Consider the following 24,276-nt stretch of genomic DNA (forward strand, 5'->3'; position numbering starts at 1 on the left):
TAACATGAACAGACCTACCGATCCACTATGAACACGCATTTCTAAGATGGATGTAAACTCAGTCGTGCCACTTTAAGGAAGCCGCCACTATTCTACTTTCACTTCCACACATAATATCCAATAAGGCAGTCATATCGATCGTGCATGAACCAGCGGTGTCGTGGCAGCCATGCAACGAGATTACACCAGTCTTGTTTTGGCAGTCGTCGCCCTGGCCGGATTGCGTAACTGTGTGAGAAGTTATACGCAGTCCGCCCGTGGTTCACCAAGGCCAGGATGACTATTTATACGGTATCAGGAAGGACAGCCGGGATGCGGGGGCCCGGTGCGTAGCCAGTCCCGCGTGCAGGGCCGCGTGAGGCACCCAAACAGCCCTAGCCCTGTACCTACGTGGTTGTGATAAAAAGGTTGATTTGACTTGATCGTGTTTTTTGTTGTATGGGAATCTGTGCATGTGTTTAGTTTACCAATGATAACACACAGTAGATAGATTGATAGTTAATTAGATAGACTGATAGATATAGATATAAGGAGGTAGATTGGTAGCTGTAGACATAGATAGATAGATAGATAGATAGATAGATAGATACAGAGAGAGAGAGAGAGAGAGAGAGAGAGAGAGAGAGAGAGACGATAGTCAGATTGATAAGTAGATAAAGATAGATAGATGGGCTAGATAAATAGATAGATAGATGAATAGATATATAGATAGACAGACAGATCTATATAGATAACCATATAGTTTCAATGGGGTCAAATGAATTTCCATGCAATGCGGATATCTTTTTCCAACGATGCGTAAGTAGTTATAGGTATATAAAGGAGGATCTGAGATTACCAGCCCTTCCAGCAGTTAATATGCAGTCATATACTCTCATAGATCGACTCTCTTCGCATAGTTCCCCATGCAGTATAGTCTGTGTGTCTACACGTATAAACCACGCGGATGGATCGTGGTGTTGGCCAATCACTATTATCACGAAATAAAAAATGTTGTTTCTCAAATTATGGGTAGATTATGTTATCACGTAAGTTACAGAGTCAATCGAGGGTTATTACGTATGCTAATCTGCGCGTGGCCTCGGTGCTGCTCTCCGTCACATTATATATAGATATATATATATATATATATATATATATATATATATATATATATATATATATATATATATATATATATATATATATAGTCATTGAGCCTGTGGTGAGTAACACATTATTCAGGACACAGGGCAATTGCGACATCTGGGTTACCACAGTATATCCTCCCTAGATATCCATTTCTCGACCAATCCGAATGGGAGGATGAACAGCTTGGTGCCGACTGTTCATACCGGGGTCGAACATGGGTCCACAGATTACTATTTAGGCGTGCTAACCATACACGTACGATATGTATTTCTTTCAATTACATTGACCTAATTCTCACAAAGGATCATCTGAAGCCAATCGAACGCATGCCAGGGTGAATGTCTGCCGAAGGTGTAATAACAACCATTCGATCATTGCCCTCTGTTGCTGGTTCCATATCCTTCAGCCTACTCCTGCTTGATGCTGGGCCCACGTGTGCTATGAGATGCGTAGCTGACTTTAGCACACTATGCATTTTTTCGACACGTACCGTAGGTTGAGATATCCTGCGCAGTACACATAGCCTATACATAGGTACTATACGTATTGGTATATTTGGGTAGGCTGTACGCATTTGTAGGTATTTATTGGCGCGGGCCATGCATGATCGCGGAGAGCAGTGTTTGGATGTGCTGCAGCATCCTTGTAAACACCTCCATGTCTGGAATGTGCATGCCATTCGTGTTTTTTTGTGTGTTGTTTGTCACCCACAGGCTGGAGGTATTACATAAAGGATTTGGCTCCTGCGCGACAATGACGTACAAGGCCACGGCTCGGTGCGGCCAATCAGCGGACGGGGTGCGTGGCGGGGCGCGGCGCTGGTTGGCTGGCGGGCCGTGGGGCGATGACGTTCCTGTTCCGTGTCTGAGGCGGCCACTATTTGTAAACAACAGGAGTGTGGCGAGGTGAGGGAGAGAGCGACGTGCTATTTAAAGGTCTCGCAGCCTCCGTTGACAAAGGTGTGCAGGCTGGTGCGAGTGAACAGGTGTGCGTGAGTGAAGGTGAGGCCGCATCCCCTGAGCCACGACAGTAAGGAGAGGAGCTTAAAGGTGCCCGCCGAGGAGGACCTTACTTCCTGCCCCTACCATCCATACGTCCTGGTGAGTCCTGCCGCCCCTGGCCCCCGCGTGTCCCTGCCCTGCCCTGCCGTGAGGGTGAGGTGGCAGAACACAAACAGGGACGAGGCAATGTAACACTCGCTTATTCTTCCTTAATTTTACAAATGTCATGTGCCACTCACTCACCTTGACCCCAAGAGAAAGTAGGCTTTTTGATTTGACGGAAGGTTATTTAGCTTTGATGGGTGATCCATATTTGAGACATTGGCTATTTATTTGTTTATAAAATCTGGTTTTTTCATGCAGGGATAGGCTTATTGGGTTATATTGACAAGATGGTAGCCATCTCTTGCAAAATTAATACCTACAATATTGAGTTAAAAATGTGACGAGCCGTGAGGCGGGGGGGGTGCAATTGATTGCGCATCAATTACGTATGTTATTATTTCAACTTGAACGTATTTTTTTTATCATTTCCGATGCTCACTAGATTAACCCGAATACACTGAGGTATAAACAATATAGAATATATGTCCTTTGTGCTTCACAGACCATGCCTACTCTTCCAGCATATTAACCCAATATTGATTATATTTTGGTCCCTGAATGCCATGCAGTAACAAATGACTTCTGGAAAATAGGAGGGTCGAGTGGACCAAAGCCCTCCCAATAAGGGAGGTGAGGGGGCAAAGCCCCCTGTTAGGTAGGTAAAGTTTGGTTAGGTTAGTCTAAATTTATTCGTCATGCTGTGTGGACTCTGCGGAAATATACAGCGCAGGATGGGACAAGGTGGTCTGGATCTGGATCTGGATGTATGATGCGCAGGGCTCCTTTCAGGTGCATAACACGCATATTTGTGTTGGCTGTTGGGGGGACGGTGGAGCCGAGTGTGCAGGGGAGGGAAGTGAATCAAGTGTACGTAATTGTTAGTGTTGGTGTGTTGTGGTGACAAGAGAGTGTGTATTTGTTTTCTGAATGAGTCTGTTGTACTGCAGTCTAAAATCTGATGAGGGAGGCTGTTCCAGTCACGTATGGTGCGTGGAAAGTATAAGTGCTTGTATGCGTCAGTAATAGTGTGATATGTTTGGTATTTATGGATGTGTGTGTTACGAGTACGTTGACTGTTTGCGTTGTGTATGTATGTGGGGCAATGTCAATGTGAGTGTTTGTGATCTTGTACATAAGTGTAAGTCTGTGTGCTAGTCTGCATAAGTGAAGAGGTTCCATGTTTATCTGTTTGATCCGTGTTGTGATGCCAGGCATTCGAGTGTAATTGTTTGTAATGAACCTAGCCGCCTTGGTGTTGATTTGTTCTAACCGTTCAATGTTTCTGTGTGTGTAAGGATCCCACACCATAGAGCATTATTCAAGTGTTGGTCTCACAAGTGTTTCATAAGGTATGTGTTTAATATCAGGTGTGCAGTTATGTAAATTCCTCCTAGGAACCCTAGAGTTCGGTTGCCTGTGGCACTGATGTGGTCTATGTGGGTGTAGAACTTAAGGTTAGTGGATAGGTGGACACCAAGATACTTGTGTGTGTGGACTGATTCTATTTCTGAATTATGGAAAGTGTAAATGTGATGGATGAGGTTGTGAGCTCTAGTGAATCTGAACAGTTTGCATTTGTCTGGTCGGAAGTGCATCTGCCAGGTGCACTCCCACTGCTGGAGGGCGTCCAAGTCTTTTTGTAGCAGTCTTCAGTCGTCGGTAGTCTTTACTGCTCTAAATAGCAAACTTAGATCGTTAATGTACAATAGGAAAAGAAGGGGGCCTAGGATGGTGCCTTGTGGGACACCTGAAGAAACAGGGACAGTGTCAGATGAAGATCCGTCAAGAAGAACACGTTGAGTCCGGTTAGTAAGAAATGCAGTGATCCAGTGTAGAATAGGTCCTGATATACCATAGTATTTAAATTTTAATGTCAGTCTTTTGTGCGGGACTTTGTCGAAGGCTTTGGCAAAATATAAAACAATAGTGTCAACTTGTTTAATGTCACGTCGGTCAAGTAGCCTCGTAATGTCGTGAAATGTACCAATTATGGTCCACTTTTGTTTATTATTTATATCAATGACTTAGACACAGAAATTAGTAGTGATGTTAGTAAATTTGCAGATGATACCAAGATCGATAGAGTAATTGAGTCGGATCAGGACGCTAGTATTCTCCAAGGTGAACTCAACAGATTATATGACTGGGTGGATAAATGGCAGATGGAGTTCAATGTAGGGAAGTGCAGTATTCTGAGTGTAGGTAGGAACAACCCCTCACATAACTATTGCTTAAATGACACTCATAAGTAGGTCTGGGTGCGAGAGGGATTTAGGGGTCTTAGTGAGCTCTGATCTCCGTCCAAGGGCACAATGCATTCAAGCTAGAAATCGAGCTAATAGGGTACTGGGATTTATTTCAAGGAGCGTAAGCAACAGAAGCCCCGAAGTCTTCCTCAAACTATATTTAGCATTAGTTAGACCTCATCTTGACTATGCAGTTCAGTTCTGGTCACCCTACTATAGAATGGATATCAAAATGTTAGAATCGGTGCAGAGGAGGATGACTAAGATGATTCAGGGGTTGAGAAACTTGCCATACGAGGAAAGACTCAAACAGTTAAACTTGCATTCTCTAGAAAGGCGAAGGGTGCGTGGAGACATGATCGAGGTTTATCAATGGATGAAGGGCTTTAATAAGGGAGACATTCATAAGGTTTTGTTGGTAAGAGAACCGGGTAGGACACGAAGTAACGGGTTTAAACTGGATAAATTCAGATTCAACAGGGACATAGGCAAAAATTGGTTTACTAATAGGGTGGTGGATGAGTGGAATAGGCTTAGCAGTCATGTGGTGAGTGCCAATACAATTGTCACATTCAAAAATAGACTAGATAAATTCATGGACAGCGATATTAGGTGGGGTTAGATACACGGGAGCTTAGGGTCAAAGGAGCTGCCTCGTACAGGCCTACCGGCCTCTTGCAGACTCCTGCGTTCTTATGTTCTTATGTTCTTATGAGTTGCGATTCACATGAGTGTTTGGGTCGAAAGCCATGTTGTGATTCAGTAAGGATGATGTTTGTGTTAAGGTGATTCATTATGTGTTTGTGTATTATGTGTTCAAAAATTTTTCATGGAATCAATGTTAGTGAGATGGGGCGATAATTGGCTGGGTCAGTCCAGTCACCTGCCTTGAATAAAGGATTAATATTTGCCAAAAGCCAGTCAGAGGGTAATGAAGTGGATGATAGGGACTGGGTGAATATGGCCTGAAGGATGGGGGCAAAGGATTTAAGGATGATGGCGGGAATGTTGTCAGGGCCAGTAGATTTAATTGTGTCAAGTCCTTCCAGTAATTTCTGTAATCCGTTAGTCCTAATGTCAAGGGGGGCTATGAGGGGGAAGGGGCTGTGTGGCATGCTTGGTGTTAGGTTGTATGCTTGTGTGCATACCGATAGGAAGTGTATATTGATTATTTGTGCTTTGTGTCGTGGGCTGGTTACTAATGTGTTATTGTTGTCTTTTAGTGATGTAATCGTGTTAGTGTGATGGGATACATACACATGATGGGAAGCAAGGCATCACTCAGGGGGGTAATGATACACTCATGGTTGTTATGGTGGAATCATGTCAAAACTTTATTTGTATACCAAGATACAAGTGTTTATGATTCCCAATGACCTTTTTTCCTATCACCAAATTACCATTTGTGAAGTAAATTAAACCTAAGGATGCTCATTTCCTCAGAAATATGTACCTTTACCAGTCATTTAGACATGTTCCTTTAAAAAAATTCCTTCCATTCACCAAAAAGCTAGGCAAGATATTGCATTTTGTCACTTGTCAAACTTGTTTTTATTAAGATATGTTTTCTGAAATTCATTATTCCCCTTTTTGTCCTGGGACTTTTTATTCCATGTTGCATGGAATGTGCTTCTCATACAGAGATGAACATACTTTCCTTCCTGTCTTATATTCCCATATCCAGATGGTACAGTACTTTAGTGCATAGAAGGATGGTGCAAAGTACTTAATGTCTCCTCTTTCCCATAATTCATCAGGGATAATTGCATACTTCTTCTGTTAGTCTTAACACCACACGTAAGCCAGTATTTTTTTTTTTTTATTATTATTTTTTTTTTTTTTTCACTGTAAAATAATTGTAGAAACTTGTCCTGCTATTCCTCCTTGTGCTCTGTGTTGTGGTGTAAACTAAGACATTTACACACCTCTGAACCTGAGAGACTGTGGATGTAAACTTGGTAATTAAGTGCAGATGAAGTCTATTCCTTCAAAATTTAAACTTACCTTTCCCTTTAATTTGGTAACTTTCAGAGGTATATTGAAGTTGTTACTTAAGATGATTTGCTTTATTGATAATGTTAAGCATCATGGAACATTCCTCGACCCCTAATATTTTCTATTTTTCTTCCTCCATTTATTTGTTGTAGTGTTCATTGAAATATATTGTTGTCATAATTGTTCAAAATTCCTATCATATCATTACCCTTTCTTTTTTGCAGCCCAGAATGACGTCAGGGGGTAGCAGCTTGACCTACTTGCGTGTTTTGTCACAGTTGCGTGATTATTTTGCCAAGGCCACACCTGCCTCACTGGTCTTTCAGAGGGACCTGCCTGACCTAGTGAAGAAGATCAGCAATTCTATATACAATAGTAAAGAAGTTATTGAACATCCAAAAGTAGACAAGATTGAACATGAAACTCCCAAAGCTGTTCCTGAAAGAAAGCCTATTGGTTAGTATCTTTCATAAGTTTTGTCCATGCTGTGCCTCAAGTTGCATGATGATGCATGACTAAAAAAACAATGTTGCCAACAGGAGGGTATTCCAAAATGTCACTTCAACATAAGTATCACTTACCTATAATTAGGAATAACCCAACATTTTCCAGTTTTTGGAAACTTACCTATCAGCCCAGAAGACCATGAAGTGTGATATTACCCTATGCATAGGGTCATCACCCTGCTGTTGCCAACATTGGTTTCTGCAACAAGTAGCACAATACAATGTGCACCTTGAGACCCAAAATATTGTATTTAGAAAGAGATGATAACATATTATAGATATATGAAATAATTTTTTTTTTTAAATCAGTGACTATTGGACAACAACAACAAATAAGATGAAGCAAACATACTCGATTGACCTTGAATTTTAGGATAAACAAATTTCGTTTGGCAGCAGTAGTGACAAGAACCAAGCAAGTGTGACTGTGAAAAAAATGTGGTGTACTAATGAGGCAGCCTTCAGAAGGCAGGGTAGGATTTGGCTATCATAAACAATGTGTATGGTAGCCCTAAGGTGGAGTAAGTTCCAACAAATCAATGCATAGCTTTGCACATTGTCTCAACCTTTAGCCACAAAAAAATAATTGGCCTCATTGGTTACGATTCTGCTACTGTACAAAGACAAAATAGATACACCACCTCCCAAGAATTCTCTGCAGACATGAAAGGATGGAGGAACCTATAAATAGAAATCTTGGGTTAGATTATAACAGGAAAGAATGTGTGTGTGGTGTGTGTATTTACCTAGTTGTAGTTTTACAGAGCCTGGGCTTACGCTCGTGTGGTCCCGTCTCCATGTCTGTATTTGTCCAGCTTTTCCTTAAAGTTGTGCACACTTTTCGCCGATACTACGTCCTCACTTAGTCTATTCCAAACCTCTGTTTCTTTGCGGGAAGCTATATTTCTGTCTCTCAAGCATCTTCCTTTCCTCAACTTTTTACTGTGCCCTCATGTATTGCTGACGTTTCTTCCTTCTCTTAGTAGTAACTCCTCATTGTCTACTTCCATTTTAATCAATAATTTATAAATTTGTATTGTGTGTGTGTGTGTGTGTGTGTGTGCGCACAAAGACAAATATAGCATATCAATAACTTGAAACAATCTGCTTTTGGATGAGTTTTATGGCATCATATCCAAAGGTTTACAGGAATGGTTCAGTTTCTTTAATCTGGCAATGAGTACTTTGAAAATTGGATGCTTTGACTGCATTTTATTTTCCTAATACAGATTTAAGACTTGCATAGTAATGAAATAGTGATATGAAGACCATGGATTTAATGCTAAATTAGCAGCTGGGAATGACTTAGATTTAGGTCTTGAATTGTGAAGAAATTTTGTCATGGAAAATCATTATAAATACTGGAGCTATTCTTGTGGAAACATTGAAAATGTATTATTTAACAGTATTTTTGTTTTTCTTTCAGGTGTCAGTGAAGAAAACATTTCTGATCTCAAGAAAGCACTGAAAACTGTGAATACCTACATTCCACCATACTTCTCACAAGTTCGTCTGAATTTCTCCAAACCTGAACAGCAAAAAGTTATGGATAAAACTGTACCAAAATGGAAAACAAGAAAAGCAGTAATTACAAAAGTTGGTACATTTATTGTGACACACCCACACATCATTAACCTCAACCTCCTGTATCAAACCTGTTTTCCTTTTATTAACATATCATTATGTTCAGCAGAATGTGGTGGTTTATTCTTACCCCCAGTGACTCTAAATAAAGTAACATATATTTCTCTTTTTAATTAAATGATTGCAAAATTTTTATTCTTATACATGTCACTCTGCATCTAACTGTAAATGTCTCATATTTTTCTAAGAAACTGTAACTGCCGAAGTACTTTGAAAAATTAAGGTTGATAAAATATCAATAATCATCTTTTTATTCCAGCCAAGTATTGATGCCCGAACTCGCTACTTAACCAGAAGTCTCGGCAAACAGCTGACCGAGACAGGATGTATAAAAAAGCTGCAGGACTTATGTAGCCACCTGAGGCAGCACCCCCAAGCCAAAGGTGTGGCTGTCAAGGTGAGGCTTTGAGAAGGAATGCCACCTGGGGATCCTCATACACTAACTATTAACTTGCCTCACGCTTCCATAGTTATGAATCTCACAGCAAAAGTATCAGGATCTGCTTAAAGCTTCAAATTTTGATATGAATTGCAATTGTGAATGTCTGATCACTGAACAGCAATCTGAGGCCCCAGCATGAGAACACCTTATTTATGATGGGAATCTCACTGAGGATGTGAACTCACCCTCATATGTGGGTTGAGGTGATAAGTGGAGTGGGCTGGGTGAAGAGGATATTGGTCCCATGGCCTCATTCAAATATTATTTTCCTTTGCTATTGTAGTGGAGTATCGGTATATTACCATTACCATGTGTGTACTTTTTCCAGTATTTCATTGGTGTTTAAGTGTGCGGTTGTCCAGAGCAGGGCACTTCTACAAGCTTGAGGTTGCCATGTTTGAATTCAGCAACCCAGTTCTTTATTGTGGCACAGGATAGAGCATCTGTCCCCACAGTGATCCCATATCCTCATAGATCTTCGGGACTTTTGCTGTTTCATGGAGGTATCAGATCACTGCTTGGTTGCCAGTTGTATCCATTTTGCAGGACAGCATACACTTGCTTCCATTGAATCATCTAGAAAGAAAAAGAACTTTAAAAATACAGTTTATAGTACATAAATAATAAGGATTAGCGATGATATCTGCCAAGTTTTAGTTCACTCTCACCACCCCTTGATGGTGAGGCATCGAATTCTTCAGAGGGAGGCATCGGCTGTGTAATCATCTGAGAGTAAAGTGGAGTGGATGATGTAAGAAAGGATAGTAGGGAGATAAGAAAATAAAATATAGTTATGATAACAATTAAAGATGCATTTGAAATATGAACATTGATATTTTGTCTGAAAAGGAAATGTTAAAGGACCACAGGTTTATTTTTTAGGGATTAGGTGTAAAATGTGGAATGGTGGAGATGATCATACGTATCATATGTATCAGACCAACAAAGTCTGCTCACAATAATTGCAAAGGGTTTATATGAAAAGAAGTTGGATGTGGTGGGCATTATAAAACAACTCTAAAATATGAGTTTAGAATATTTAATAGAGTGGGAGAGAACTGGATAGTGTATGGACAGGAGAAAAAGGAGACTTCTACCATGGTCACCTGTTAGAGGGACCTCTGAGGTGTTGAAATATTGGTATTTTCTAGTTTTTTATTGTATTGGTACTAAAGTTATACATAACAAAAGGACATGAGAGGATTGTCTGTGAAAAATTAAACTTTGCTGATTGTTGATCAAGTTTCACAAGTTTATAGCATGCTATCAACTTTCATGTGATTTGCAATGTAAATTATTGCCAAAATTGAAAAAGTGACAAATCTTTTATGCATGGTACTTTTTTTTATGATAAAATACCAGACAAGCACTTTATACAATACATAAGTGAATGTATGTTGCAGAATTTTATCAAGTGGAAATAATATTTTTCATTTGTTCTTGCCTAGTGAAATGGTAATATATTGCTGTAATAATCTGCAACATTCAGAAAATTACATTTTCTTTTTTTCTTTCAACTGAAACAAGCCTCATTAGTGTTGGGAAAATGGCTACAAAGTATTATCAAAAAAGATAAAAACATTCAGAATTCTGAGATATCAGCAAGAAGGTACATCACTTCACCCCTCCCCAAGCATATGTTCCAATTGTTTACTTATTTCTCTTCAAACCTACGTCAATCATGCGTGTCAACGTCATTCGTGGAATGGTTGGTTGAGGTGAGGATGGCAGTGTGTGGGAATAAGTGCAAAGGAGGTGTGAGACAAATAAGCACATGGGCCAAGTTATATGCAGAAGAATGGAGGGGTGGTTATGCCCTCCCATTCCCCTCTTCACCGCTAATGCACTGATGTTTGTTTGTTTCTACACTGCTGTGGTAGGAAGAGGAAGTGAGAAAATGTTTGTAGGTGATGAGGAGAGGGTGTGGAATATGCTTTTCTTGGATACTGATGGAATATATGATGTCTGGATGTATGCCAAATAAGTACGTCAAGTTTGCCCCACTGCTGAAGTTATGTTATGCCCATTCTCATGGGCCCCAAACATTACCAGTTAATCTATATTTGCCAGCGCACACCACATGAGAGTATTTCAGCATTTCATGAAAACAAGTCTAGCTTACTTAATTTATAGGAGTGCACGACACTGCAAAGCATGATGGGTCAATGATTTAAGATGGGTGGGGAAAAGTTATCATAACTACTTATGAGAATTTTCCTCTCAAACTCCATCACAGGCAGGTCAAAGGGTTCATGAGCACGTGAGAATTTTATCAAATATTTTGTTAATTTTAGTTGTATTTTCTTATTCCCTCACTAAAAGGGAGGAGAAACACGAGTGAAATGAGGAAAACGTATTCCTGAATAATTTTACTGAAAGCTTCTTCAGGGGCCTTCAGTGAAACAAGTCAAGAATACTCTCACCTTAATGTTTACTTTCTCTCTTCTCCATCTTGTCAAAAATGTCCCAACAAATGTACTCAACCCAACCCAAAATTTACAGTTTGGCACTTGACCTATAATAAACAGACTGTCAGCTTTGATGAAACTAGTGAAACCAGACTGGCACGATTGTTTTTGTGGTGGCTTCCGCGGGTCTTTTCCTCCAAGCCGCTCTGCCACACAATCCCAACACCTATTTCTTGCTCTCATATGTTACCTATAGCTAACATATGAGCGGAAAAGATAGGTTTTGGGACTGAGTAGCAGAGCAGCGGGGAGGAAAGGACCCATGGGAACCAATGCAGAAACTATCGTGTTAATATGGTTTCACTATACAGGTTTGATTAAAATTTTCAATATCAGTCCTATTATTAGATGCAAAATCAGTGAAGTGCACGAATGAAAAATTGAAAATCATATAGGTCATCTTCAGGTATGGCAGCAGCAGTGAGCACGATGCCTGGTTGCTATATTTGTTTTTATATATTTTTGCATGATTTTTTTACAGCAATGGAGGCAGCTCAGGGGCAAAAAACAGGAACAAAAACACCCACTAGACACTGCTCCAACAAAAGAAAAGAAAACAAAAGGCCAGAAGAGATCAATTTCAGGTGGATACTCTCTTAAATGAGCAAGTTGTAGGCAGGAAAAAATACAGATGAAGGAAGGCTGTTCCAGAGTTAACCAGTGGAATGGATAAAAGAATGCATAAGGAATGAAAGCATGCAGTTAATAAGTTCAGAACAGCAGTTACCATAAAGATATCGATAGAAGATAGAAAGAGATATGGATATTCTTCAAGTTCATTGGACTTGGTTATAGATTTGTCAGTAGTTTTAAAGTGAAAACAGGAAACTTTAACAAAATGGAAAGTGTATAACTTTTGTTATTTATATTTTATGTATTTCAGAGTAGGGGTATTCAACTTATTTTGAAAATACTTGAGGAGACACCTAACAACTCAGTAGAATGTGAGGCCCGCGAAGCTCTTGCTCTGCTTGGCTACACGCAACCTGTCAAAGCTCGTGGGATAAGACTGTTAACAATTGATGGAGGAGGAGTCAGGTAAGCACACTCAAAAGATTCTCTTTAACATATACCAAAGTAATATTAAATTTCTGATACCTCACTTGAAATACTGACTTTATTTGTTATATGAAACTGCATTGTCAGTTTTTAACCAAACCTTAAAATGTATGCATTTTATATTATTCATCCCGAATAACCTCAGAATATGTGCTGATTAAAAATCTGTATATAAATAAAGCCATCAGTCCCCTTTAATGAAACATTCATGCCAATTTTTCAGAGGCTTAGTTGCTTTGGAAGTGTTGAAAAAACTGGAGGACAAAGCAGGTCAACCTATTCACGAACTCTTCGATTATATTTGTGGTGTGTCTACAGGAGCCATCATAAGTGTATTAATAGGTAAGAAGTGGATATTTGGCATATAAACATCTTAATTTTGTATTTACAATGAAAAATCATGTGCCATTTAACTTGGTATATCATTGTTACTAAATTAACCATTTCACTACGGCAGGGGGAAAACAGCGCCCCGCCCCGTATCCGGTCTGGCCTCGTGCGCCAAATTTCAAACTCAACATAATCATCATGTATTATGTATAAAAATGTGCAAAATTAAATGATGCACATAAAGAAATAAAAATTAATTGATAATTTTGAGATGTATGCATAAGTATACAGAGAAATTTGCGTTATGTTTAGATGATGTGTATCTGCTGAATTGTATTTCCTATATTAGTTGTGATAAACAGGTACAGTACTCTCTCGAGTTTTGCGCTTAGTCCTAAATTCTTACCATCCCGACCTTCGCACATTATTGCCCCGAGTTTCGCTTCTTTGACATGTACGGGTTACATCTATTTGCCATCGGCGTCATGCGCGCTGCCTTAAAAGGTAGTGTCACACTGGCCATTTTCCTCCAAACATTAGGGCTATGGGCGAGAGAGAGAGAGAGAGATATTAAACAACAAAGGCGGGAGTTGGGGAGAGTGGGAGTGGGGGATGTGAGGAACTCCTCTCCAAGTAGTGTCTCTGAATACGTACCTTGGAAAAAGGAAGAAAATGGGAAGAGAGAACGCGTCGTTTTGAAGCCGCATTTGAAGGTGGCTGCCTTGCGATTAGTTGACAGTTATGAAAACATGCTTGTGATTCGCTGGTAGTCCGATGATGTCATCGCCGGCGCTCACCCAATCAGCGGCCTCACTGCCGTAAGGCGGTGTCACACTGGCTGTTTTCCTCCAACTGTTGGGTCTACGGGCAACACTCTACAGCCAACCAGGAGCAAGTTGTCGGCCGTCTGTAAGCTGGTGTCACCTTTTTCCTCCCACCGCGTTGGCGGCGGGGGCAATCGGTAACTCCAACTTTTCCGGGTGTGCGTCACATACGGCCAAGATCAGTTCCCCATATCCACATCCACAACATAAACAATGCACTTGGTTTGTATCGACATGGCGTCATCTGCTAAAATAAGGGTTGTCGCTGCTTGTGCTGCCATTACCCAAGTTATGAACCTATTGCTGCAGTTAAATGGAAGGAAGAAGTGGTTATGGGTGTGGCGTGCCTGTGGTTCCTCCGTGCCAGAAGTTCTCATTGTCACCACTGTGTGTGTGCAGCCAATCCACCCATCTAGACTCCGACCACATGAACACATGGACCAAGTGACAACAAAGACACACAAGCAATCACACACCAGACATTAGAAACCATGGCAGATGTTTCTGATAAACAGAAATGATTTCACCACTTCTTTGAGTGTTAGAACGCATATGGTGAGTTGCTCACATGAACAAAACCTAACTCATGGCAAGAAGAGAGCAGTCATCTTTAACACTGCCATTGGGTATGTTTGGTTTGCAAAAATCGCTCACCAAATAAGTTCTAACACTAGAAAATGGTGAAATCGTTTCTGTTTGTCAGACACATCTGCCATGGTTCATGATGAGTGATGTGTGCATGCGTATGTGTGTGTGTGTGTGTTGTTACTCGATCCACGTGTTTATGTGGTCGGAGTCTAGATGGGTGGGTTGGCCGCGCACGCACAGTGGTGGCAATGAGAAATTCTGGTATGGAGGAACCAAAGGCACGCCACACCCACAACCACTTCATCATTCCATTTAACTGCAGCAACAAGTCCAAAACTTGGGTAATGGCAGCACAAGCCACGACAGCCCTTACTTTAGCAGACGACACCATGTCGATACAGGACAAGTGCTTTGTTTACGTTGTGGATGTGGATATGGGCAACCGACCTTGGCCGTGTGTGATGCACACCCAGAAAAGTTGGAGTTACCGATTGCCCCTGCCGCCAACACGGTGGGAGGAAAAAGGCCCGGTGTGACACCAGCTAACGGACAGCCGACAACTCACTCCTGGTTGGGCGTACAGGCGTTGCCCATAGCCCCAACAGTTGGAGGAAAATGGCCAGTGTGACACCGCCTTACGGCAGTGAGGCCGCTGATTGGGTGAGTGCCGGCGATGACATCATTGGACTCCCAGCGAATTACAAGCATTTTTTCAGACCTGTCAGCCAACCATAAGGCAGCCTCCTTCAAGTGCGGCTTCAAAACGACCTGAAATAATGATTTTAGTGTGAAAAATATCTCTTCTCATTGAGCCCGAAACTTTAGATATTTCTCGTTGTGTGTGTGTGTATATATAAAGACAACGACACAAACACGACTCCCCTCTCCACTCCATGCCACATTCCCCTTCCAACATACGAGTTGCGCGATAATATGAGTCATCATACTGTGTCTCCACCTGCACGATGCATCAAGGTCACACTTGCAAGCTTGCACAACCATTCACAATCGCACTCTGCAACATTCACAATTCAGATCTGCAAAGCTCACAAGTATCAACATACACTGGTCCAGACAAGGAGACACACAGACAAACATACAATAAAACATTTACATCACATGTTTTAAACGTACTACTTTGTTTAGCGTAGCGTGTGTTTGTTTGGTTTCATTGTTTACATCGTCAGTCGGCGGCAGTCGCGTCACACACTTCACACTGGGCAGTCGCATGTCCGTCCATACTAGCTACATGTGTTCTAATGAGAAAATAAGAACCAAGGTGCAAGATCAAAGTGATATTCATCCAAACGAGAAAGCAAGACACAATGCCGACGATCAAACTGGCGGCGATCAAAATGGCGGCCATAAATCCGGATTATCGAAAAATCGCTTATCCGAAGAGGCTTCCCCTTCCATTTAGGATAATCGGGTTTTACTGTATATATATATATATATATATATATATATATATATATATATATATATATATATATATATATATATATATATATATATATATATATATATATATATATATATATATATATATATATATATATATATATATATATATATATATATATATATATATATATATATATATATAATATAATAATAAATAATTACATTTTCAGGAATACACAAAATGCCTCTGGACGACTGTGAAAAACTATATAAAGATTTAAGCACTCGGATCTTCACTCAAACAACTTTCAAAGGGGCCACAAGCTTATTTATGAAGAACTCTTACTATGATTCTGATTCATGGACTCAAATCTTGAAAGAGAACATGGGAGAAACCAATATTATTGAGACTGCTCGGGACCCAAATACCCCAAAGGTATGTGTTATGACATTTATATATGCTTTAAAAGAATTTGATCAATGCAAGAGAATGAAATTAAAAATGTCTTTGCATGCCATTTTGTTTATGTGCCATGTGACTTGTACTCTCTACAGGTTTGTCTAGTTGCCACAACGACGAACACAAATAGGGTTCAAGCATACCTATTCCGCAACTACAATCTACCTTACCGAGTGACAAGCCACTACCAGGGTACTTCACTACCACGCCTCTGGGAAGCAGTACGAGCCTCTGCCGCTGCTCCTGGGTACTTCTCAGAATTTAGAATAGGAGACATGATTTTATTGGTGAGTGATGCAAACATTTTACTGAAATTCCTTTACTGTACTGTCAGACTAAATTAGACACAACTTGTGGCAGTAGGATTAGTAACCACCAAGAGTAAATCAGGAAGACTGTCCTGAGTTTTGGAATACTTTGCATACTCAAACCTTTCACAAAATAAGATTTGATTTATCAAGTTGCACTTTTTAGAGCTGCTTTCACTTCTTTTCACTAGTGCTTACTATAAAGGTTGGAGAAAAATGCATTGTCTTGTGGGATCCTCATTGCAGTTGCATTGAAAACCAAGCAGGTCTCTGATATCCTATAGTGTTAATTAAAGAAGAGCAGTTAGGAAGTATAATTTGTCCACATTACCAGCGCCAGAATATAGAAATGCCTTAGACTCTTAAACTATTGCAGGATGGTGGTCTGTTTGTCAACAATCCTACAGCTATTGCTCTGCATGAAGCTAAGCAGTTATGGCCTGATGCAGAGTTGCAGTGTGTCCTCTCTGTAGGAACAGGACGACATGAGCCCATTGCCACCACCAATGAAGCCTCTATAAGTTGGGCCACGCGACTCAGAACAATCGTGAACAGTGCCACTGATACTGAAGGTGTGTTTGTATGTGTGTGTCTGTGTGCATGCATACACTTCTCACTCTTAGTTCTTACTTAAAATTATTTGTACAGAACTGAAGCAATGTCATATTTCCTTGCCAATTTTTACTGAGTCCAACTCCTTCCCAAAGTAGGCAACTCTCACTCCACACTGGTGCTTGGTACTCTGAAGGACCCTGAAGAGTTGTGAAATACCTTTAAACTCAAAACTCTAGGCTGCAGAGGAGTGCATTTGAGAACATCCAAGGTCTAGGAGTGGAGTTGCCTCCAGGAATATGTTAATGAATACAGGTAGTCCTTGAGTTACTACATATTACCACATCAGGCCAATAATATTAGTAATACATTCTTAACCCCTTCACTACAGCCGGGCGAAAACGGCGCCCTGCCCCGTATCTGGGCTGGCCACACGCGCCAAATTTCAAACGTCGCTTCTGATTATAACAAGTTTAACAAGTTTTCAGCCATAATCTCAACATAATCATCATGTATTATATATAAAAACATGCAAAATTAAATGGCACATAATGAAACTAATTATTTGATAATTTTGATATATATATATATATATATATATATATATATATATATATATATATATATATATATATATATATATATATATATATACAGTCGTCCCTCAAATAGTATGGGGGTTAGGGACCCAGGATTCCCGTACTATTTGAAAATCCATATAAAATTAGTGCCCCCCTTAGAAACACTCCTGGGCTGTGTTTGAGAGAGGGAATCGGGGCTCTCAGAACATCCCAAGTGCTTTCAAACACGTGACAAGGCAGCACGAGTTGCCAACTCGGCACGTCTGCTGGCTTCTGGCTTTGAGAGGTGGAGCGCCTTCATGCTGTGATGACGTCATCAGCAAATATGGCGGCCCAGCAAGAATTTCTTTTACACCATGATTATCAGGGTGTTGGCCCTGAGGAAGTAAGCCGTTTCAAAGGCTGTAATTGGGACCGAAAGGGACAACTACCTCCTGAGCCAAGACCAAGACCAAGGGAGAAATCCCAGGCCACCTGCGACATCAAGACCAAGATCAAGATCATAGATACAGTGAACACTGCTCTCATTCTCGTGGTATGCTTTCCCTACTGTAACGTAACTCATCCCAAAACGCAACTTCTCCTAAATCTGAATTCTGCAAGGTCAACACCTATCTCAAATGCTTTTGGGGTGCTTTCAGCGCTAAACTCGAGGATCGCGAAACTCGAGGTATTGAAAACACAACCCAAGTGTTTTATCTCTCTGCCCCTATTGTTCAGATTCTCCCACGCTCTTATAAACATTCACATGCTCTCACAATATCTGAGTTCTTTGTGTGTGTGTGTGTGTGATATTTTGTATTTTCTGTTTCATGTTGCCATCATGAAGCTTTGTATACTATTGGACTATACCGTTTCTTCTCTTCAACAGGTGTGCACACAACAATGCACGACCTTCTGCCAGGCAGTGTGTATTATCGCTTCAACCCATACCTCAGTGATGAATTTGGCTTAGATGAAATAGAAGAGAGTCGTTTGGCAGTGATGATGGAGGACACAAGCCTATATTTACGCAAGAATGAACCAAAGATCCAAGAGGCAGCACAGGCCTTAACCCAAACAAAGACTCCATTAGACCGAGCCAAAGACTGGTACCAATACCAGCGACAGTTTTGGTTATTATAAAATTTTACAGAAATGTAGCATTAATCTTTTTACTGAGTCATCTTGTATCACTTAATCCCGGTTTTTAATCTGTGTTATTAGCACTTAGTGGCAAGAAGTTTTATTTATGTTTTTTAAAACTAGATTTTATATATTTATTGACTTTTAGGTAACATTTAGTACATATAAATAATGACATTAGTGAGTCACTAAATAGTCAAAAGCATTTATTGAGATTATATATTGATTTTTACTTTTTTTTATGGGAGAGACATCAGGTAATAGACACAAAGTCTTTAATCCTCTTCTCTTACCATAAAGTAGGTTGACAATTATTAGAACATGATACTATGATTGTCCAGGGCCCAGATAGTCTTGGCAGGCAGATTTTGCTAAGTGTCTGTGTGCAATGTGAAAGTCTGTGTGAATGTGTATGTGATCAGTTCAGAGATTGATATGATTATAATCAGAAAATATAATGGGTCTTAATTTTAAATTTGAAAAAAACACCTTCTTTTGTCATGTATTCCCTTCTGTCTGTAGAAGGTGAATGTGAACATATCCATCTATATAGTATATATTGATGCTCATTACTCTAAAATTCAAGGGGATTGCCCGGTTTTCTTAACCCGAGAACGTCGGCAGACCCTTTTCAGGGCTTTCACAAGTCGTGGCTGTGGTACAGTGGACCCTAAAAAGGGCTTGCATAAAACCCCTAATTCAAGCTAATTGTAGGCAGTGGTGGCATAGCGCAATCCACCATGAATGCCCTAGGTCATTGTGGTGGGTAAGTGATATTGAGGTGGGCTTTTTTGTCATAGGTGGTGCTGTAAGGTCATAGCATACTGAATTAGCTATCCATACAGTAATCACTTGTCAAATTCTCTATAGTAGACAACAAGCGACTCTCGGCTTGATGCCAAGCGTCACGAGACTGTTTATTTTATAACAAACACCACCCAAAAAGAATGGAGTTTGAGTAAAAGTAAATATTTTTAACGGCTTTATGGTTATGAGATTAGTGCTCTGATGTATGTTCCATGCTGTTTTCTTAGTCTCAAAATGCAGTGTAATTTTGTCGATTCTCGGCCACTTCTTGGCTTTCCCATAGCCAAAGCCCACGGGTTAAACATACATTTCTCGCATACTCATTTTCTATCCCCTTCCTGCCCTCCCTCTCCAATCCATTCTAAAACTCACTCCTTTCAGTGAATAAAACTCACTCCTTTCAGTGAATAAAAAATTATTCTCAAACATTGATAATATCCACTTTAGTCTTCAATGTCCTCTGTCATCTCAATGTCCAACTCTACCTCTCACAGCTCCTTTCCTCACCAAAGCCCCCATGAACATTCTGCTAGTACAGTAGATTCTCAGTTTACAAGTGCCTTAGTTTATGAGCATTTTGATTTATGAGCAAAAGAAAATCACTAAAAATGCCTTGGTTTACGAGCAGTGACTTGGTGTACAAGCATCCTGTTTGTACAAGTCGAAGATGCAAACATGAGTTCCCTGTGTTCATCTTGAGACGAGGGTGCTCAGAGCGGAAAACAATGGGAATGAGGTCTCAAGCTGGTGTCACACTGGGCCTTTTTTCTCCAACCATGGTGACTGTAGTCGCAACCGGCAACTCCAACTTTTCTGGGTGTGCGTCACACATGACCAAGGTCGGTTGCCTGTATATGCAACGTAAACAAACAAGTCATCCTGTATCCACATGGCACCGTTTGCAAAAGTAAGGGCTGCTGTGGCTTGTGCTGCTGTTACTTAAATTATGGACTTGTTGCTACAGTTAAATGGAAGGAAGAAGCGGTTGTGGGTATGATCATAGTTTGGCTTCAAAGACGGGAGGACAGGAGTGTTTACCCAAACCAACAACTCGCTCCCAGTTGGTGTACGGGTAACCGCGGTTTCTCTTAGCTCCAACGGTAGGAGGAAAATGCCCACGGTGCAGTGTTGCCAGAGGTGTGATAATTATCACAAAATGCGCCTTGTGTGTGTGTGTGGCGTTCAAAGCAGGGGAGCGCAAGCGTGACTGACAAGAGTGGCTTCCAGCGTTGCCAGGTCCATGTTTTTCCCACGCAATTTGGGCTTTTTTTTCAAGGGAGTGTGTGGGGAAAAATGGCAGTCGTGGGTTGGCATTTTTTGAAGCTGGAGTCCGCAGTATCACATTCACCAACCTGGCTACACTGGTGACTTTGTCTGCAGCCGTTTGTTTGCATTTGAATTGCGACGTACATTCAAATTGGAGGACAAAATTTGTTTGATAAATGTGTTCGAATTGGGAATTGTTCGAATTGAAAGGCGTTTGAATCACGAGGTACCACTGCATTTTGATTTGGGAGCAAAATTCCGGGACGAATTAAACTCGTAAACCGAGGTATGGCTGTATGTACTTGTGCAAGAGCTGAATGCCCCTCTTAAGAACAAAAATATGGCCCTGGTTTTCAAGGCTAACATACCTACAGTATCATTATTCCATTAAATATAGCCAGCACAACTAATCTTGTGAAACTTTAAGAGAAATTTAAAGAGTGGAAAGATGAGAGAGAAGTAGGATTCATTTGGTTTTGGTCTGTATAAAATGTGGACCTTTAGGAATTACAAGTTTTTAGCTCAAAACTGCACAATATCTGATGTATTTTGCATTATTCTGTTAACCCACTGGACCCCAGCAACGCATTTGATGCGTCGATAAAAAAGTAATCAAGGGAACAGCGATGCACGTGATGCGTCACCTACCATAGAGTATTGTGGCGCCTTAATGGAGCAGCCTAGGAGGCGGATTTTTGGAGTGGACATGTAGGCAGTATGTGGGAACAATATCCCAGACAGGCAACTTGTTAGACCCACACCGCACGTACGCACATGCACCCCACACCTCACAGCTATCGCATTTCTGTGAACCCATAAACATGTCCGACTGTTGTTTGTCATCTTGTCGCATCTACACCCAGACAAGCCACCACATGATGTGGTAACAGGTGGCAGCCCACCACTGACAGCCCACATGCGCCAAGTTTGATACACCAGACAGATACACCATGGGACCTTCAAATGATGATGGGGTGTTTTCTGGTGAATGTTACATTGACAGTAAGGGCTTTTATACCATTTTTCATGTTTTTAGTGCATTTCTGACCATTTTAGGAAAAAAAAAAGTGTTAAAAATGCCCAAGATTGGAGGGTAGCAATGTGCACTTATAACCCAGGTTCAGCGGGATAAAAGTGGATGTTTGCCATATTTCAAGAATTGAGGGAATCTCCCTAAACTGTTTGAGATTCAGTATAGTCTTCATAGATATATTCATGAGGGGTAACTAAAGTAGTCAGTGGCCCAGATCTGAATCTTTGTCAAATTGAGTGCCTAATGACCTAGAAAGGGAGCTTTAAAGGACTGGAATATGACTAACTGACAGGCATTCATGCAACTGCTCACTTAAATTCTATAAAGCAGCCCATTAGCTTGTTACAATATCAAACTAAAGATAACAAAATATTACTACACTCACTCACAAGTTTCCCATTTATTTTTTTAATTTGATGAAATGCATCTGAATTATGGCTAGTTTCTTCATGTCTCTGCTCTTCATACAATCAGCCACACTTGTAAAATTGGCTGATCTATTCCCTTGAATGTCTCCAACACATCATGAACTACACATCATGAACTACATCTCCCACTCCTCATATTTTAAAGTTACTGTCTCCACATGTTTTCCTATTATCTGTAAATAATCTGTTGAACAATACCATTTACACCAGTCCTTCCAACCTCCTATTTTGATCTGATTCATATCATTCAGTTAAATGTTATAGCATGGCGTATTCCCCTCTCAAGTTATGCATCTCTCACATCCTACCTCATTCCCTGTAGCTGAGATGCAATTTTGTTCTCATATGCAACAGCTGAGCACATGATGACTGAGCTGCTCTGCTCCCATCCATGATATTTTACCCCAACCATGACACCTCCCCACTGATAAGTTCATTGTTCCAGTTTCCATGCATCATGTATTGATATTTGGTACCAACTCACCCATTTTACAATACTCAAACCCAGGCAGGAATGAATGTTTGCTATTTTAATTTGGACCATTTGTACTGATGGTATAATTTTTATGTATAAATATGGAAGCTGTAAAACAAGGAACTATGTAAACCGAATCTACCGCAAATAAAGAAAATTTTCCCTTTTAATTTTGTTGATGTAACCCATTCTTTCTGTACCTATCAGTGATTTTATTCACATCTTGAGCCTTCTGTCTGATTGTAATGAGACAATTATCCTAAACATTTGAAGAAATTAACCACTCGGGAAGAACAAATTTTTCAGGCTGACTGCAACACTAAGCACATATTTTAGAATACAGTAGTAAAGACTTGGTATTTACTGTTCCTAATTTACCTAAACAAGACCAAGTTGTGTGCAGCAATGCAATTTTCTTAAGGTAAAAAGAAACACTTCCCTAGTTGATGATAAGGACAAAATTAGGACAGCTTGAGAACCTGACAATTGAATAGGGAGCAGTGGCCGAGTGGTCAGCATTCAGGTGTGATGAGTCTGGGGACCTAGGTTTTGAGTCCCACCAATGCATGCTGACAATTTTCAACCATCGCCGAGTGGCGGAATATTACCCACATGCTGCCCAGATCTTCAATCAACCCTAACTCCAGTGACTTTTGTCAAGAGGAGCACCAAGGGGGCAGCATGGGCCAAGTGAGAGTCTGGCACAAGTCTGCTTTCTAAACTACACTCCTACGGATTCTGTCCCTCTCTCTGTACCTTTATCTCTAGTTTCCTTTCCGGACGTTCTATCTCTGCTGTGGTAGACGGTCACTGTTCTTCCCCTAAACCTATCAACAGTGGTGTCCCGCAGGGCTCTGTCCTATCTCCCATTCTCTTCCTGTTATTCATCAGTGATCTTTCCACAACAAACTGTCCTATCCACTCGTATGCTGATGACTACATTATTCAACTTCTTTCAAAAGAAGACCCTCCTACCTTCTTGGGGACAGTGGCCATCCCTGCAAGCAGTGGCTCCCAACCCCATACCTGAACCCTCAAACTGCTGCACAGACCAATTATAACAGGTACGTTTATTGATGATACACGTAATAGATATGTAGTAAAAATCAAGCCTAGCACTGTCCACTTATTTCACAAAGTACAGTATATACAGAGAAAAATAAATAAAAAGTAGGTACCTAATATATACAATAGGAAATATCTTTTACCTGGGAAAAGAAGCCAGCCTAACCTAATCAAGCTTAACCCATAGTATCCAGCAAACCTAACCTAACACAACCTAATTAATAGAACTGACTTAGACAATTTGTTATTTAGAGTTAGGTTGAGTCAGGTCAAGAAAGGATAGAATTTTTTCAACTTTCTCCTATAGTTCATCGACTCTAATTTGAGCCCTGTAGCTTCGCCCTGGAAAACCCCCACTCCCTGCTAAGGAGACAGAGTAAAATTGCATGGTTTCCCTACGTGGTAAAAAAATCCCTTGAAGGTAATTATGGAG

The 24,276-nt window shown here is 40.5% G+C and overlaps 1 protein-coding gene across 3 annotated transcripts; it reads left to right on the forward strand.

Annotated features, from left to right (window-relative positions):
• Positions 1-1,244: 1,244 nt before the first annotated feature.
• On the forward strand, positions 1,245-22,948 carry LOC127006143 (calcium-independent phospholipase A2-gamma-like). Of its 3 annotated transcripts, none has more exons than XM_050875676.1 (10): positions 1,245-2,036; positions 6,703-6,934; positions 8,411-8,580; positions 8,888-9,025; positions 12,422-12,576; positions 12,821-12,939; positions 15,974-16,179; positions 16,299-16,490; positions 16,888-17,083; positions 18,516-22,948. In XM_050875676.1, exons 2-10 carry the CDS (start codon positions 6,709-6,711, stop codon positions 18,767-18,769), a joined length of 1,656 nt encoding a protein of 551 aa, XP_050731633.1. In that variant the 5' UTR covers positions 1,245-2,036; positions 6,703-6,708; the 3' UTR covers positions 18,770-22,948. The 3 variants fall into 3 exon arrangements, with proteins under 3 accessions (XP_050731633.1, XP_050731632.1, XP_050731634.1); XM_050875675.1 differs by having other exon boundaries at positions 1,250-2,231; XM_050875677.1 differs by lacking the exons at positions 1,245-2,036; positions 6,703-6,934; positions 8,411-8,580; positions 8,888-9,025 and adding an exon at positions 11,765-12,122.
• Positions 22,949-24,276: the final 1,328 nt, after the last annotated feature.

Source organism: Eriocheir sinensis, chromosome 32, assembly GCF_024679095.1.
Source record: "Eriocheir sinensis breed Jianghai 21 chromosome 32, ASM2467909v1, whole genome shotgun sequence".
NCBI classification, from domain to species: Eukaryota; Metazoa; Arthropoda; class Malacostraca; order Decapoda; family Varunidae; genus Eriocheir; species Eriocheir sinensis.

Coding starts and splice junctions, on each gene's coding strand:
- LOC127006143 (XM_050875676.1), top strand. CDS start 6,709: ATGACGTCAGGGGGTAGCAGCTTGACCTACTTGCGTGTTTTGTCACAG. Junction 6,935..8,410: donor TCCTGAAAGAAAGCCTATTG/GTTAGTATCTTT, acceptor TTTTTCTTTCAG/GTGTCAGTGAAGAAAACATT. Junction 9,026..12,421: donor CCAAAGGTGTGGCTGTCAAG/GTGAGGCTTTGA, acceptor TATGTATTTCAG/AGTAGGGGTATTCAACTTAT.